At 52.9% G+C, this 12,898-nt stretch overlaps 1 protein-coding gene across 4 annotated transcripts in view; it reads left to right on the top strand.

The window, feature by feature from the left end:
* Nucleotides 1-12,898, top strand: part of PPP6R2 (protein phosphatase 6 regulatory subunit 2) — a 52,589-nt gene that overhangs the window by 16,851 nt on the left and 22,840 nt on the right. For all 4 annotated transcript variants that reach the window (XR_009933181.1, XM_062492419.1, XM_062492418.1 and 1 more), the window contains exons 2-4: nucleotides 2,073-2,205; nucleotides 9,040-9,285; nucleotides 12,074-12,260. Coding sequence is in view for 3 of the 4 variants with exons in the window: in XM_062492419.1 (XP_062348403.1) it covers nucleotides 9,059-9,285; nucleotides 12,074-12,260 (414 nt within the window). In the remaining variant the exon portion in view is untranslated. The remainder of the gene's footprint in view (nucleotides 1-2,072; nucleotides 2,206-9,039; nucleotides 9,286-12,073; nucleotides 12,261-12,898) is intronic.

The raw sequence follows: 12,898 nt of genomic DNA, 5'->3' as shown, positions 1-12,898 counted from the left end.
TCATGTTTAAGGGTGAAATGGACCTTTTTGATAGTTTTTATTGAGGAATCCCGATTCTCCTCATTCTCTTCCAATGCCTTTTGCAGCTAATGAATCCTTTCCTTGTGGCTTGCTCAGAGCAGTGGCGGGTATGGATTTGCCTGGGGAAGGGACATTTCAGCCTCCATGGATCCCTTCTCTGAGGAGGAAATGCAGGCACGGAGTGGAGGAGCCCCAGCAGTGAGGGTCAGGGGGATCTCAGGTTCTTCTCGAGAGGGTGCTGGGCACTGAGCATTGTCCAAGCCCCCAGAGCTCCAGGAGCATTTGGACAGGGATGCCAGGCTGGAATATGGGGGGGTCTCTGCAGGTGATCCCTGGGGATCCTCTCCGGCTCAGGAGGTTCCCTGAGTCCAAGGGTGGTTCTCTGCTTCCATCCATGTGCTGAGTGTTTCATTCCTGGCTCCCTTAAGCAGAGGGGTACAGGGAAGGATCCAGGCTCTGCTGGACCCATCCCTTCTGGTTGCACTCAGGGATGCTTATGCAGGCTCTGGCATGGGCTCTGACCCCGAGTCCAGCAGGGATGTGTCACACACAGTACCTGGCACATGTAATCCCAGGAACATTCACAGGAGCAGGGATCTGCTCCTCCTGGGCTGTGCAGGGCTTCAGCAGGGATGCTGGATGCTCCACTGGGGCTTGGGTCACCCTGGGGCAGTGGAAGGTGTCCCTGCCCTGGCAGGGGTGGCATTGGGTGGGCTCTGAGGTCTGTCCCACCCAAACCATCCCATGATTCCGTGATTTATACGAAATGAACTTTTACTCTTGGCTGACATTTCTAATTTGTTCATATTTTTAGGACAGTGTCTTTCCAATGACAGCCACAGCTTTTGTGTGTACGTGGGATATTTGGGGCCAGGTGCTGTTTTGTGGAAGGAGCTGCAGATCTGGAGTTCCTGAACTCCTTTGTGTTTTGTTCCAAATGAACTTGGGGTGAGTTCTTTGGGGCTCCTTCCTGAGGGGAAGGTGGCTCTATTTCTCCTGCCCTGTAGGTCCTGACACCCCAGCAGGGTTTGGCTGCCCTGACGGGGGGGCTGGGTGGGACGGTATCGTGATCATCGGGAGCTGTAGCAGCTCCCTGCCCCTGAGGAGCAGTGCCAGCAGCTGCTGGGGTCACCAGGCGTGTCCCTTGGCTGCCAGATATGTCACAGCAGTGACACAGCGTGGTGCCAGGAGTGCTGGCTGTGGGGACATGGCAATGACACGGAGTGCTGGCTGTGGTGACACAGCAGTGACATGGGATGATGGCAGGGAGTGTTGGCTGTGGTGACATAGAATGATGTGGGGTGGTGACACAGTTCGTGCTGGCTGTGGTGACACAGCAGTGATACGGGCTGGTGGCAGAGAGTGCTGCCCAGAGAGTTGAAGGAATTCCTGGATGTGACACTTGAGTGCTCCAGGCTGGGGACAAGATGGGGGTCAGGCACAGCTTGAACTGGAAGGTCTGGGAGGGCTTTTCCAAACTCCTTGAATCTGGGACTCTGTTGGACTTTTGGGCGCAAATTCCAGGGAAAAAGGTGTCGAAGTTTAGAAATAAAATCCTAAGCAGTTTTTGTTGATATCAGTGCCCTTGGATTGGGTGAATGTTGTACCTCCTGTTAAGCCATCACTGATTGGAAGATGAGGAAATACACTTATTTTCAATAAAATTTAATTTCCATTTAAGGTGGGTACCTCCTGCTGGTTGGGGTCTGTTTGGGTGTATCCCACAGCACAGCAGAAGTTCCTGGATTTCAGGAGATGGGTTAAAGACCAGCTCTGGAGTTGTGGGGGAGCTCATGGACTGAGCCAGCCTTGGCCCCTCCTCTGTGATCCTCTTGCACTCTCCCCAGTTCCGAGTTTCATCCAGCCTGGCCTGGAACACTGAACTGGACAGTTCAGCTTTGCCCTGTGGTGATGGCTTGGCAGGGACTGTCAGTTCCTGTGATTGCTCTCTGTGCTGAAAGGCTCTGTGGAAGTTCATTTAGGGAACAAAATAAAAACTTTAGGCCCTCAGGTACCTTTGGTTATTGGTAACTTTTATAAATCTTTTCCAGGATTGGAATCTTGCAAAGAAATTCACACTGGATGAAAACAATTCGCTGAAGCTGGGTCTATTCCAGGAACTGTAACCCAAATGTTTCTCTGTTCGTGGAAGAGATTTCACATTTGAAGAAACTTCTACTGAAGGTAGGAACGCCTCCCTGTTATTTTATCTTGGAATGGTTTGGGTGGGAAGGGACCCCAGACCCCCTCCAGTACCACCCCTGCCACGGCAGGGACACCTCCCACTGTTGCAGGTGCTCCCAGCCCCAATGTCCAGCCTGGCCTTGGGCACTGACAGGGATCCAGGGGCAGCCACAGCTGCTCTGGCAATTCCAGCCCAGCCAGGAATTTGTAATTCCCAAGATCCCATCCATCCCTGCCTTCTGGCAAGTGGGAAGCCATTCCCTGTGTCCTGTCCCTCCATGCCTTGTCCCCAGTCCCTCTGCAGCTCTCCTGGAGCCCCTTCAGGCCCTGGCAGGGTCTCTGAGCTCTCCCTGGATCCTTCTCCTGTCCAGGTGAGCACCCCCAGCTCTCCCAGCCTGGATCCCTGGGAGCTGAGGGGCTACAGCCCTGGAGTAGCTCCAAGGACTCCTCTGGACTCCCCAGCAGCTCCAGGTGCTGTTGCTGTGTCCCCAGGGCTGGGGCAGCTCTGCAAGTGGTGTCCTACCTAGGCATAGGGGCAGGATCTCCCCTCCCCTGTGGGATCAGCCCAGCACTGGGGGATTTCTGGCCAGGACCTGTGAAGTTCCTCGTTAAGGGACCAGTTAATTCTCAGTAATGAGGACGAGCTCTGTGATGCTAGGTGTCCAGTTCTGGTGGCTGCTCCTGGCCTTGATCCTGATATTTAATACCTGGAGTCATCTGAGAGGGAATTGTGTCCAGGGATGTTCCTGGGGATGCAGTCCAGGCTGAGGAGCTCAGTCCCTATGTCTGCCTGGCCTGGCTTTATCCCCATGGAAAGGGTGCTCAGGGCTGCCCAGGCATGGTTGGAGTGCGCATTCCTGTAGGTGTCCAGAGAATTCCTGAAGGTGGCACTCAGGGCTCTGGGCTGGGGACAAGGTGGGGGTCAGGCACAGCTTGGACTGGATGGGCTGGGAGGATTTTTCCAGCCTCAGGGATTTTGGGATTCATGGTGTGCTGGCCAGGATCTTCCCTAAAACCAGGTTTAGCTGGGAAGTGCCTCTCAGAACCTGAGCTCAGGTCTGTCATTGCTGGGAAGAGCATGGAACTCCTCTTTCCCTGTTGTCTTGGGCACTGCTGTGGCTGTTTCAGTGAATTCCCTGTGGAAGTGCCACACTGTGCCCCACTCATGGTGGGGCAGGGAAAGGGAACAGGCCTGGATCTCCCATTGCATTTCTGCAGGGAAGGGATGAAAACAATCCAGCAGAGCAGCTCAGGGCACACAGTGGGAGCTGCCCTTTCCTGCACCTTTAATTCCATTGGGGATTCCCTGGAGCTGTGGGAACAGTGGGATCCTTCCCAGTGCCAGAATTGGAATGGCTAACTTGGGCATTTTCCTATTGGGGAATTCAGTTGGTAGAAGCTTCCCTAAGGCTCCCAAGGGAGCAATTTTACGTAAAACAAGTTTACTCTCCCATGGAAATAGGTGATGAGTTAAAGATGCACAGATTGGAATGGTTAGGCGGGATTTTGGGAAGGAATTCGTGGCTGGGATGGAATTCCCAGTGAAGCTGTGGCTGTCCCTGTGTCCCTGGGAATGTCCAAGGCCAGGCTGGACAGTGGGCCTGGGAGCACCCTGGTCCTTGTGACAATTTTGGTAGGCTCAGCCTAATTATTTTTGTGTCCCAAGCAGATGTTGATTTCTTGCTGTTCCACTTCCTTCCGGGATCACTCCCAAATCCACTGGCCCTGGTTTGGCATCTGCCAGTTCCTTTTCCTATTTCTAATTTGTGTTGATTCATTTCTTACCTTTCATTCCACTGCTGACTCACCAAAGGGAAAGAGTTTTGCTCTGAAGCTCCTTGGGAATTCCATGCCCAACCCTTCAGTGGGAATTCAGCTGAGCCATCTGTGTTTTCCAGGTGGATTTTACAGTGGTGGTTTAAAAGGTTGTTGAAGAGCTGATTCTGGGCTTTACGTTCAGCAGGTTCAGTAAAGTGAGATTTGATTCCCTGGAGCTGGGATAACTCTTACTGGATAACTGGAATGAAAGATGGAGAACTCTTGCATGGATGTGTGGTACTGGTGTGTTCCAGACTTCTTCCCATTGGAATTGGAGGGAATTCCCTACATTTTGGGGTATTTTTTGTTGCTTTATGTGGCAAAGCTTAAAATTATTTATTCTTACGGAAATAGGGGAGATTTTGTATTGAAACTAGGCAAAAAAAAAAAAAAAGAATAAGCTTGAAATTCCCATCAGGAACTTGTGTCTGTCCAGGCTAAAATTCACCCTGGATGGAACTGAGACCTGTTCAGCTGGGCCAGACCTGCTGGAGTTGGGCTTGGCTTTGGGATTTTATACTGGGATGGCAGGAGGGTCCCAGAACTCTTTGGGAACGTCCTTCCCTCAGCACTTCCATGTGCTCCCACCTAGTGAAAACATTCAGTGTTTGAATGGTAGGAATGGTCTTAAATGGGCCTAAAAAAAATCAGTAAATCTTGGGAATTTTGTCCTGGTTCCCACGAAGAGTCGTCTGGGGGGTTCCTGCCCCTCTATGTTCACTTCTCTTGGCATTGGAGTGCAGAGAGCATTTGGGAAAGTTTGGAAAAGGCTGTGGATGTTTTGTCTGTGCTTGTGTTTGCTGAGGCTCAGGGGAACCCTTGGTGGCACAGAACTGACTGGGAATAATTCAGGGAGAAATCACAGTGATACAGGGCCTGGATACTCCTGGAGCCGTGGGGCTGCAGTGCTGGGAAAGGCTCCTGGGAGTGACAGTGGCACCTGAGAGTGACCCTCGGTCCCTTTGGAGTCACCTGAGTGTGACCCTGGGTCGTTTTGAAGTCACCTGAGAGTGACTCCAGTACTGAGGGTGATCCTGGCACCTGCACCATGCCCCCAGGTCACTTCCCTGCTGTTTCCACTGCAGTTCCCAAAGGGAGCCTTGGGATGTGCTGAACCAGCCATTCCCTAGGGCTGCCAGCAGCAGGAGGATGAGAGATCATCCAAGAAAAATAAATAATAAATGGACAAATTCCCCATTGGAATTGCCAGCCAGGAACTCCTTGGGCTCAGAACATTTTGTGTAAAACATTGATTTTTGTCCTTTATGCAAATGAGTAGTTTGGGGGCAGGTACTGTCCAGGACACAGCCCTGGGGAGGGTGGGAAATGAGATGAATTGAAATGAAATTAAATTAAATATACCCCTCTCCCCCCAGCTCCTGAGCAGATGGAGAAAAAGAACTGAATAGAGCAGAGGTGGCAAAAGGGATCCTTTGTTTGAGGTTTTTAACAGCAAGGGCGTTACTTGTTGAAACTTTTTATAAACTCAGCTGGAATTTTGTTGGCAGGGAGTTGAATATTCCCAGTCCTGAGGAGGCAGGGTTTGTTAGTCTTGGAATTCTGTGTCGGAACAGGGAGATTAACTATCTCCTGCATTGTCCCAAACAATCCAAACACCCCAGCACTGCATTTTTGTCATTAATAGAAATTCATTTATGGGCTGGAAACTGGTGCTGCTGTGCTGGGACAGGGGGGCTTTAGTCCATATGGGGCCCAAAGGCACAACTACAGAAATCCCACTGAGGGAGGCAGGGATGGATGGGATCTTGGGAAGGAATTCCTGTCTGGGCTGTAATTGCCAGAACAGCTGTGGCTGTCCCTGGATCCCTATCAGTGTGCAAGGCTAGGCTGGACATTGGGGCTGGGAGCACCTGGGACAGTGGGAGGTGTCCCTGCCATGGCAAGGGTGGCACTGGAGGGGCTCTGGGGTCCCTTCCCACCCAACTATTCCAGGATTCCCTGAGCCTGTGGTGGCCACCCAGAGGATGTTTAATTGCTGCTGTTAATGAGCTGTCCCAGACCTGGTGGCCTCAGGGGCTCTCCTTGGCTGCAGGCTCTCCTCCTTCCCAGCCCTGCACCTCCTGCAGAGCCTTGGTGGCAAACACAGGGCTTGGGGTGACACTGGGATTTCTCTGGCTCGGGTTTGGAGCTGCTCCCTGGACTGCATCTCATGTCCAGCCCCACAGCAGGTACCGAGACAGAGCTGCTCTCCTGGAGCACTCTTGGGTTCTGCTCTCCTTGGATATCCCAGAAATAAAACCAGCAGCAGGGAAAGGCTTTGAGTGTCCACCTGAAAAAGGGAAAACATCTCTGCTTTACTGGTGGCATAAGTGACCTAAATTAAAGTGCTGAGATGGGAGAGGTGTCAGGTCCCATGGAATCAGAGAGTGCTGGAATGGTTGGGTGGGAAGGGACCCCAGAGCTCCTCCAGTGCCACACCCCTACCGTGGCAGGGACACCTCCCACTGTCCCAGGTGCTCCCAGCCCCAATGTCCAGCCTGGCCTTGGGCACTGACAGGGATCCAGGGGCAGCCACAGCTGCTCTGGCAATTCCAGCTCAGCCCCTCCCCACTCTCCAGGGAAGGTCAGGCAGCTTTTCCTGGAGATGTATAAAAGTTCAGGACAACTGTGGAATTGCAGGATTACAGTGGGTGTCATTTGGGAAGGGGAGAATTTCATGTGGATTCCACACCAGTGGAGGGATTATTTCTGCATTTGGGTTGACTGAGCCCCCAAACCTCCTTCACTGAAGACCTTTGGTGCCAGATCTTCCCTTGGTGAATTTATAACCAAGCAGAGATGGTTAAAAATACCAAAGAACAGTTTGTGAGGAACACACCGAGCCCAGCAGTGCTGTCACTGCAGTGTCACGTAGGTTGAACATTCAGATGGCTGCTCCCAACTCTGAAATTCAGTGCTGAAATCCCAGAATCCCAAAATCTCTGGGGCTGGAAAAGCCCTCCCAGCCCATCCAGTTCAAGCTGTGCCTGATACCCACCTTGTCCCCAGGCCAGAGCCCTGAGTGCCTCCTCCAGGAATTCCCTGGACACCTCCAGGGATGGGCACTCAGATCTCCCTGGGCAGTTCCAATCCCTGAGTACCCTTTCCATGGAGAAATTCCTGCTGATGCCCACCCTGAGGGTCCCCTGGCCCAGCCTGAGGCCATTCCCTCTGCTCCTGTCCCTGTTCCCTGGGAGCAGAGCCCGACCCTCCCGGCTGTCCCCTCCTGTCAGGGAGTTGTGCAGAGCCACAAGGTCCCCCCTGAGCCTCCTTTTCTCCAGGCTGAACCCCTTTCCCAGCTCCCTCAGCTTTTCCTGGTTCTCCAGACCCTTCACGAGCTCCATTCCTTGGACACTCTCCAGCCTCTCCAGAGCTGCCCCCAGGATTCTGGGTAGGAAAATCTTGATGCGTAAAAGAAACTCAGTTTTTCCCCTGTCCATGTCCTGGTTTCTGTGAATGCTTCACTTGGAGCTTCAGTGTGGAAGTTGCACCTTGAAGGACTGAGTGATTTAAAATCTAATGAGAAAATTGGGGTCTTCAGCCTTTTGCAAGGCCCTGCTCTTGTGACTGGAAGGCAGAGCCCCTCACTGTCATTCCTGGAGGGAAAATGGGTATTTAAGCAGACAATGTCAAGGCTGTCCTCTAGCCGAGGTTATACAGAGTGGGACTGGTGGAGGATCAGACACAGGGACAATTTTGGATGCTGGAAAAAGCCAAAGGAATGGATGGAGAGAGTTCTGTGTGTGGAAATGGGGATGTGGGTTAGGTTAAAAACAGCCTCGTGATCCTGGGGATGGATCACATGGTGCTGCAGGATCATCTGGGAATGTGGCACAGAGACACAGCTCAGCCCAGGGACTCTGTGTGCAGTGTGGGAGCAGGGCTGGCACTGCCCAGGATGGATGTGGAGGAAGCTGTGTCACCTGTGTCCCTGGGCAGTGACAGCCACTGTTCTGTCCTTGCTAGGGACTGCAGAGGGACTCATGGAGGGACAGGACACAGGGAATGGCTTCCCACTGCCAGAGGGCAGGAATGGATGGGATCTTGGGAACTAGGAATTCCTGGCTGGGCTGGAATTGCCAGAGCAGCTGTGGCTGCCCCTGGATCCCTGTCAGTGCCCAAGGCCAGGCTGGACATTGGGGCTGGGAGCACCTGGGACAGTGGGAGGTGTCCCTGCCATGGCAGGGCTGGCACTGGAGGGGCTCTAGGGTCCGTTCCCACCCAAACCATTCCATGATTCCATTAATTCTGTACCTGGTACTGTGGCCAGAACAGGACTTGGAAGGGTTGTTGGGGAGCTGAGGTGAAGGGCAGAATTGGAAAAGGAAATGTTAAGCAAAAGGAAGAGCCCTGGAAGAGTCTCCTAGGGGTGGTCTGAATGGTTTGGTGTAACTCACAGCTTTTCCAAAATTCCAGGTATTAGGAAAGCAGAATGGAAAAAACATCATTAATAGAACTCAGAGAAAAACTGGGATAACAAAAGGGCCAACAGGGGTTGTGGTAGGAGTGGATAGGAATGGGGGATTCAAAGTTCAGTGCCCCAGAAAAGACCCCGAGGAGCTGGAGCGTGTCCAGGGAAGGGAATGGAGCTGGGCAGGGGCTGGAGCCCCAGGGAGAGGCTGGGGGAGCTGGGAAAGGGGCTCAGCCTGAAGAACAGGAGGTTCAGGGGGAACCTTGTGGCTCTGCACAACTCCCTGACAGGAGGGGACAGCCGGGAGGGTCAGGCTCTGCTCCCAGGGAACAGGGACAGGAGCAGAGGGAATGGCCTCAGGCTGGGCCAGGGGAGGCTCAGGGTGGATTTTGGGGAATTCCTTCCCCAGGAAGGCTGGAAAGCACTGGAAAGGCTCAGGGTAGGGGTGGAGTGCCCATCCCTGGAGGGATTTAAGATCCATGTGGATGTGGCACTTGGGGACGCAGGATGGTGATGCATGGGCTTGATGATGCTGGAGGTCCTCTCCAACCTCAGTGATAATCCACAGTAGGTGTGGAGCAATAAGCCATGCTTTCCTCCCCCAGGCAGTCGTGTCCCATCACCATGTTCTGGAAGTTTGATTTGAACACAACGTCACATGTGGACAAGCTACTGGACAAGGAGGGTGTGACCCTGGAGGAGCTGATGGACGAGGATGACATCCTGCAGGAATGCAAGGCCCAGAACCGGCGGCTGCTGGACTTCCTGTGCCAGCAGCACTGCATGGAGCAGCTGGTCACCCTCATCACCCACGAGCCCCCCGTGGACATGGACGAGAAGGTCCGATTCAAGTAGGTATTGGATCATTGCTTGCCCCTGGGACATCCCAGCCAGGGATCTCGGGACTGGAAGAGATTCCACCTGGCTTCTATCCCTGCTGCACCTCCTGGTGGGGAGGGAGGCTTTGAGCACTGCAGGTGTTAGAGGGAATTGTCAGGATTTGTTGTTTTGGTTTTGATGGTTTAACGTTGAGTTGGTCTCAAAGATAAATCCTATTTGAAATAATGTCTCCATAAAAACATAGCTCAAGTAATGTCTCAAGTAATCAAATCTCAAATAACATTAAAAAAAAATTCTATCTCAAATAGTATCTCCAAAAAATCTTATCCTGCTGTTCCCTCAAAATCCAAAGCCCCTTGAGTAGGTTTTTATAGGAAAGGGAAGCGCAAGAAGTAGAAATCTCTGAACTCAGTGGGTTTCCAATCCCACAGAACAAAGTGAGCTGGAAAATGAATAAAATCTGGAATATTTTCGGTATGCTGCACGTCCCGGTCCTGCTGATTACAGAGATCACAGCTCCAGACAGGCCCTGCCTCTGCTCAGACCTCGCTGAGCTCTTCACAGGGGTTTGCTTCTCACCATAGTTGTATTTGTGCATCTTTAACCCAATGTGTACTCAAAAATACTGACATTTGGGTTTGGGGACTTTGTTTGCTGTTGTGAAGTTTATATAAAAATGCTGCTCTGACTATAAATAAAAACACTGGGCAGGTTTTTCCTAGTGGGAATGGACCAGGGCTGGGGTTGATGGAAAGCCACAGAAATGCCATGTTCAAGTCTGGTTTTGGGTAAGAGTTGCTAACGGTGTGAGATGGCTATTCCCAGGTGGGAATGCCTGGGAATATGTGGGGTAATAGCTTGGAATATCCTGTGGCTGCTGTGCAAGGATGCTGCTCTGAAAGGTGAATTTGGGACCCACCTGCAGAGCTGCCCCAGCCCTGGGGACACAGCAGAAGGACCTGGAGCAAGTCCAGAGGAGCTGCTCCCAGGGCTGGAGCCCCTCTGCTCTGGAGCCAGGCTGGAGAGCTGTGAATGTTCCCCTGGAGAAGAGAAAGCTCCAGGGAGAGCTCAGAGCCCCTGCCAGGGCCTGAAGGGGTTCCAGGAGAGCTGCAGAGGGACTGGGGACAAGGCCTGGAGGGACAGGACACAGGCCAGGGATGGATGGGATCTTGGGAATTAGGAATTCCTGGCTGGGCTGGAATTGCCAGAGCAGCTGTGGCTGCCCCTGGATCCCTGTCAGTGCCCAAGGCCAGGCTGGACATTGGGGCTGGGAGCACCTGGGACAGTGGGAGGTGTCCCTGCCATGGCAGGGGTGGCACTGGAGGGGCTCTGAGGTACTTTCCCACCTAAACCATCCCAGGATTCCATGATTGTAACAAACAGGTAAAGACTGAGGGAAGGGGGTACAGGGACAGATGTTTTAAGAAGGAAATTCCCACTGGGACACTGAGGGCTGATGTTCATGGAGCATTTTCCTGGCGGGACTTGGGAATCCCAGGCAGAGCAGGCCCAGAAGTGTCTCCAAAGCCTGGAGAGGGGAAGGAGGGTTTGAGGTCCTTAGAAACCAGGGAAGCTTTTGGGATGAATAAAGGCTGAGCAGGAATAATGGACTCTGTAAAACCAGATAGAATCCCACTTTTGGCTCTTCAGGAAAGTTTGTGAAGTGGAACAGGGAGAAATTTGATAGCTTTGGAAGGATCTGGGGCTTGGGATGTGTGGAGAGGGGGTCGTCCAGGGCTTTATCCCTGAAACAGTGGGATGGAGGTTCCTAAAGTTCAGAGGGGAAATTGCAAAGAGGAAAAGTCCCCAGTAAATCCCCATCCAAGCAGAACTTGTGGATTAAACACCTGAAAGGAGGCTGGAGCAGGAAAGGAGAGTGTGTATCTCGGACCTACCATCAAACTGCTGAGCCCAGTGGTGAGGGGAGCTCAGCCTGCAGGGCTCGGAGGTAGAGTTCAGGTGAGGCGAGTTCCTTGCAGCCTGGAAACCTCCAGGGCTGGGATGTGGTACTAAAACAGGAATGGTGAGGGGTTGGATCAGAGCTGGGGCTCTGAGAACTGCAGAAGCAGGACCTGCTGGGACAGGCAGAGCTTCCATTTCTCCCCTGTCCATGGGATGTGTATCCCAGTTTGATACAGACGCAGATCTTTAGGAATTGTGGATGCTTTTTGCATGGAATGAGCCAGGAAACAGAGAAATGAGTCCTGGTGTCCCCTTGGGGTGTAAGCGATGGACGGGCTGGAAGGTCCCTTTGGAGTGGTGGCAGTGACATCCTCAGCCTCAACTCCTTGGGCAGCACCGAGCCTGGGACAGCAGCAGCAGGGCCTGAGGTGCTTTTGGGACCTTCAGGGCTGGAACTGCAGGGACAGGAGGAGGCTGCTGGGGAAGGGAATGGTGCAGGGAAAAGGTTCAAACTCCCAGCTGGCCTGGAAGTGTTTTAGTGGCTTTTAGGGAGTGCAAAGCTCAGATTGCAGAGACTGGGGAAGATCCTGGTGCAGGATAACCCATTGTGGGAAGTGTCCTCACCAGAGGGAATCAGTCATGATTCGGAAGGGACCTCAAAGCCCCTCCAGTGCCATGGGCAGGAACACCTCCCACTGTTGCAGGTGCTCCCATCCCCAGTGTCCAGCCTGACCTTGGACCCTGCCAGGGATCCAGGGGCAGCCACAGCTGCTCTGGGCACCCTGTCTGTGCCCACCCTCCCAGGCAGGAATTCCTTCCCTTTGTGAGACCTTTGTGGAGGGCAGGTCTCCGTAGGGTTCCCGTGTCAGGGTGGTCACTGTGGGTGTGTCCCTGCAGGTATCCCAACACAGCATGCGAGCTGCTCACCTCCGACGTGCCACAGATCAACGACAAACTGGGCGGGGACGAGACCCTGCTCAACATCCTCTACGACTTCCTGGACCACGAGCCCCCCCTGAACCCCCTCCTCGCCAGCTTCTTCAGCAAGACCATCGGGAACCTCATTGCACGGAAAACAGAACAGGTAGGGATGGGATCTGGCCCCATCCAGGGAATTCCCTGGCACTGCCGGTGTGGTGTCCTTGCTGTGAGCTCATGGTATTCCTGCAGTTGGGTTTAAGGTCAGAGGTGAAATGGAGTCTTTGGAATGTTCTGGGAATTCCTCAGTCAGGGAGATGTTAGAGTGGACAGGCTCTTCCCAGAGTTTTGGGTTGGGATCTGCCACAGCTGGGATATCCCCGTGGCACAGCTGAAGCTTCAGTTTTCATTCCAAGGCATTTTGAGGATCATCACAGTCATCCCAATCCATAAACAAGGCCATCCTTACGGAAGGGGTGCTGAGGCACGGGTTGAACAGGGATTCAGGAACACTCATATCTCAGTAATTAACTGGGGGTTTTAAATGCTGCCTGCTAGAAAGCTTGAGAGGAAAGAAAAATTCTCCAGCTTCACTTACTTCCATGGCCTTGGGTTTCTCTGTGGCACAGAGGGAAGAAAAGTTGGCTGAAAAGATGTGATCTGGTGTTGCTTTGGAATAAGAATTATTCCCTTGTTCCCTGGAGAGTTCCCAAGCCAAGGTCAGTGGCTGAGACACAAAGGAGAAGCTCCGGGAGCTGTGAGGGAGTTGTGGGGGAATTGTGAGGGAGCTGTGAGGGATTTGTG

The sequence above is a fragment of the Cinclus cinclus genome, chromosome 4 (genome assembly GCF_963662255.1).
Source record: "Cinclus cinclus chromosome 4, bCinCin1.1, whole genome shotgun sequence".
NCBI lineage: Eukaryota > Metazoa > Chordata > Aves > Passeriformes > Cinclidae > Cinclus > Cinclus cinclus.
The sequence above is the reverse complement of the archived record's forward strand: the minus strand, read 5'-3'. Positions and strand labels throughout refer to the sequence as shown.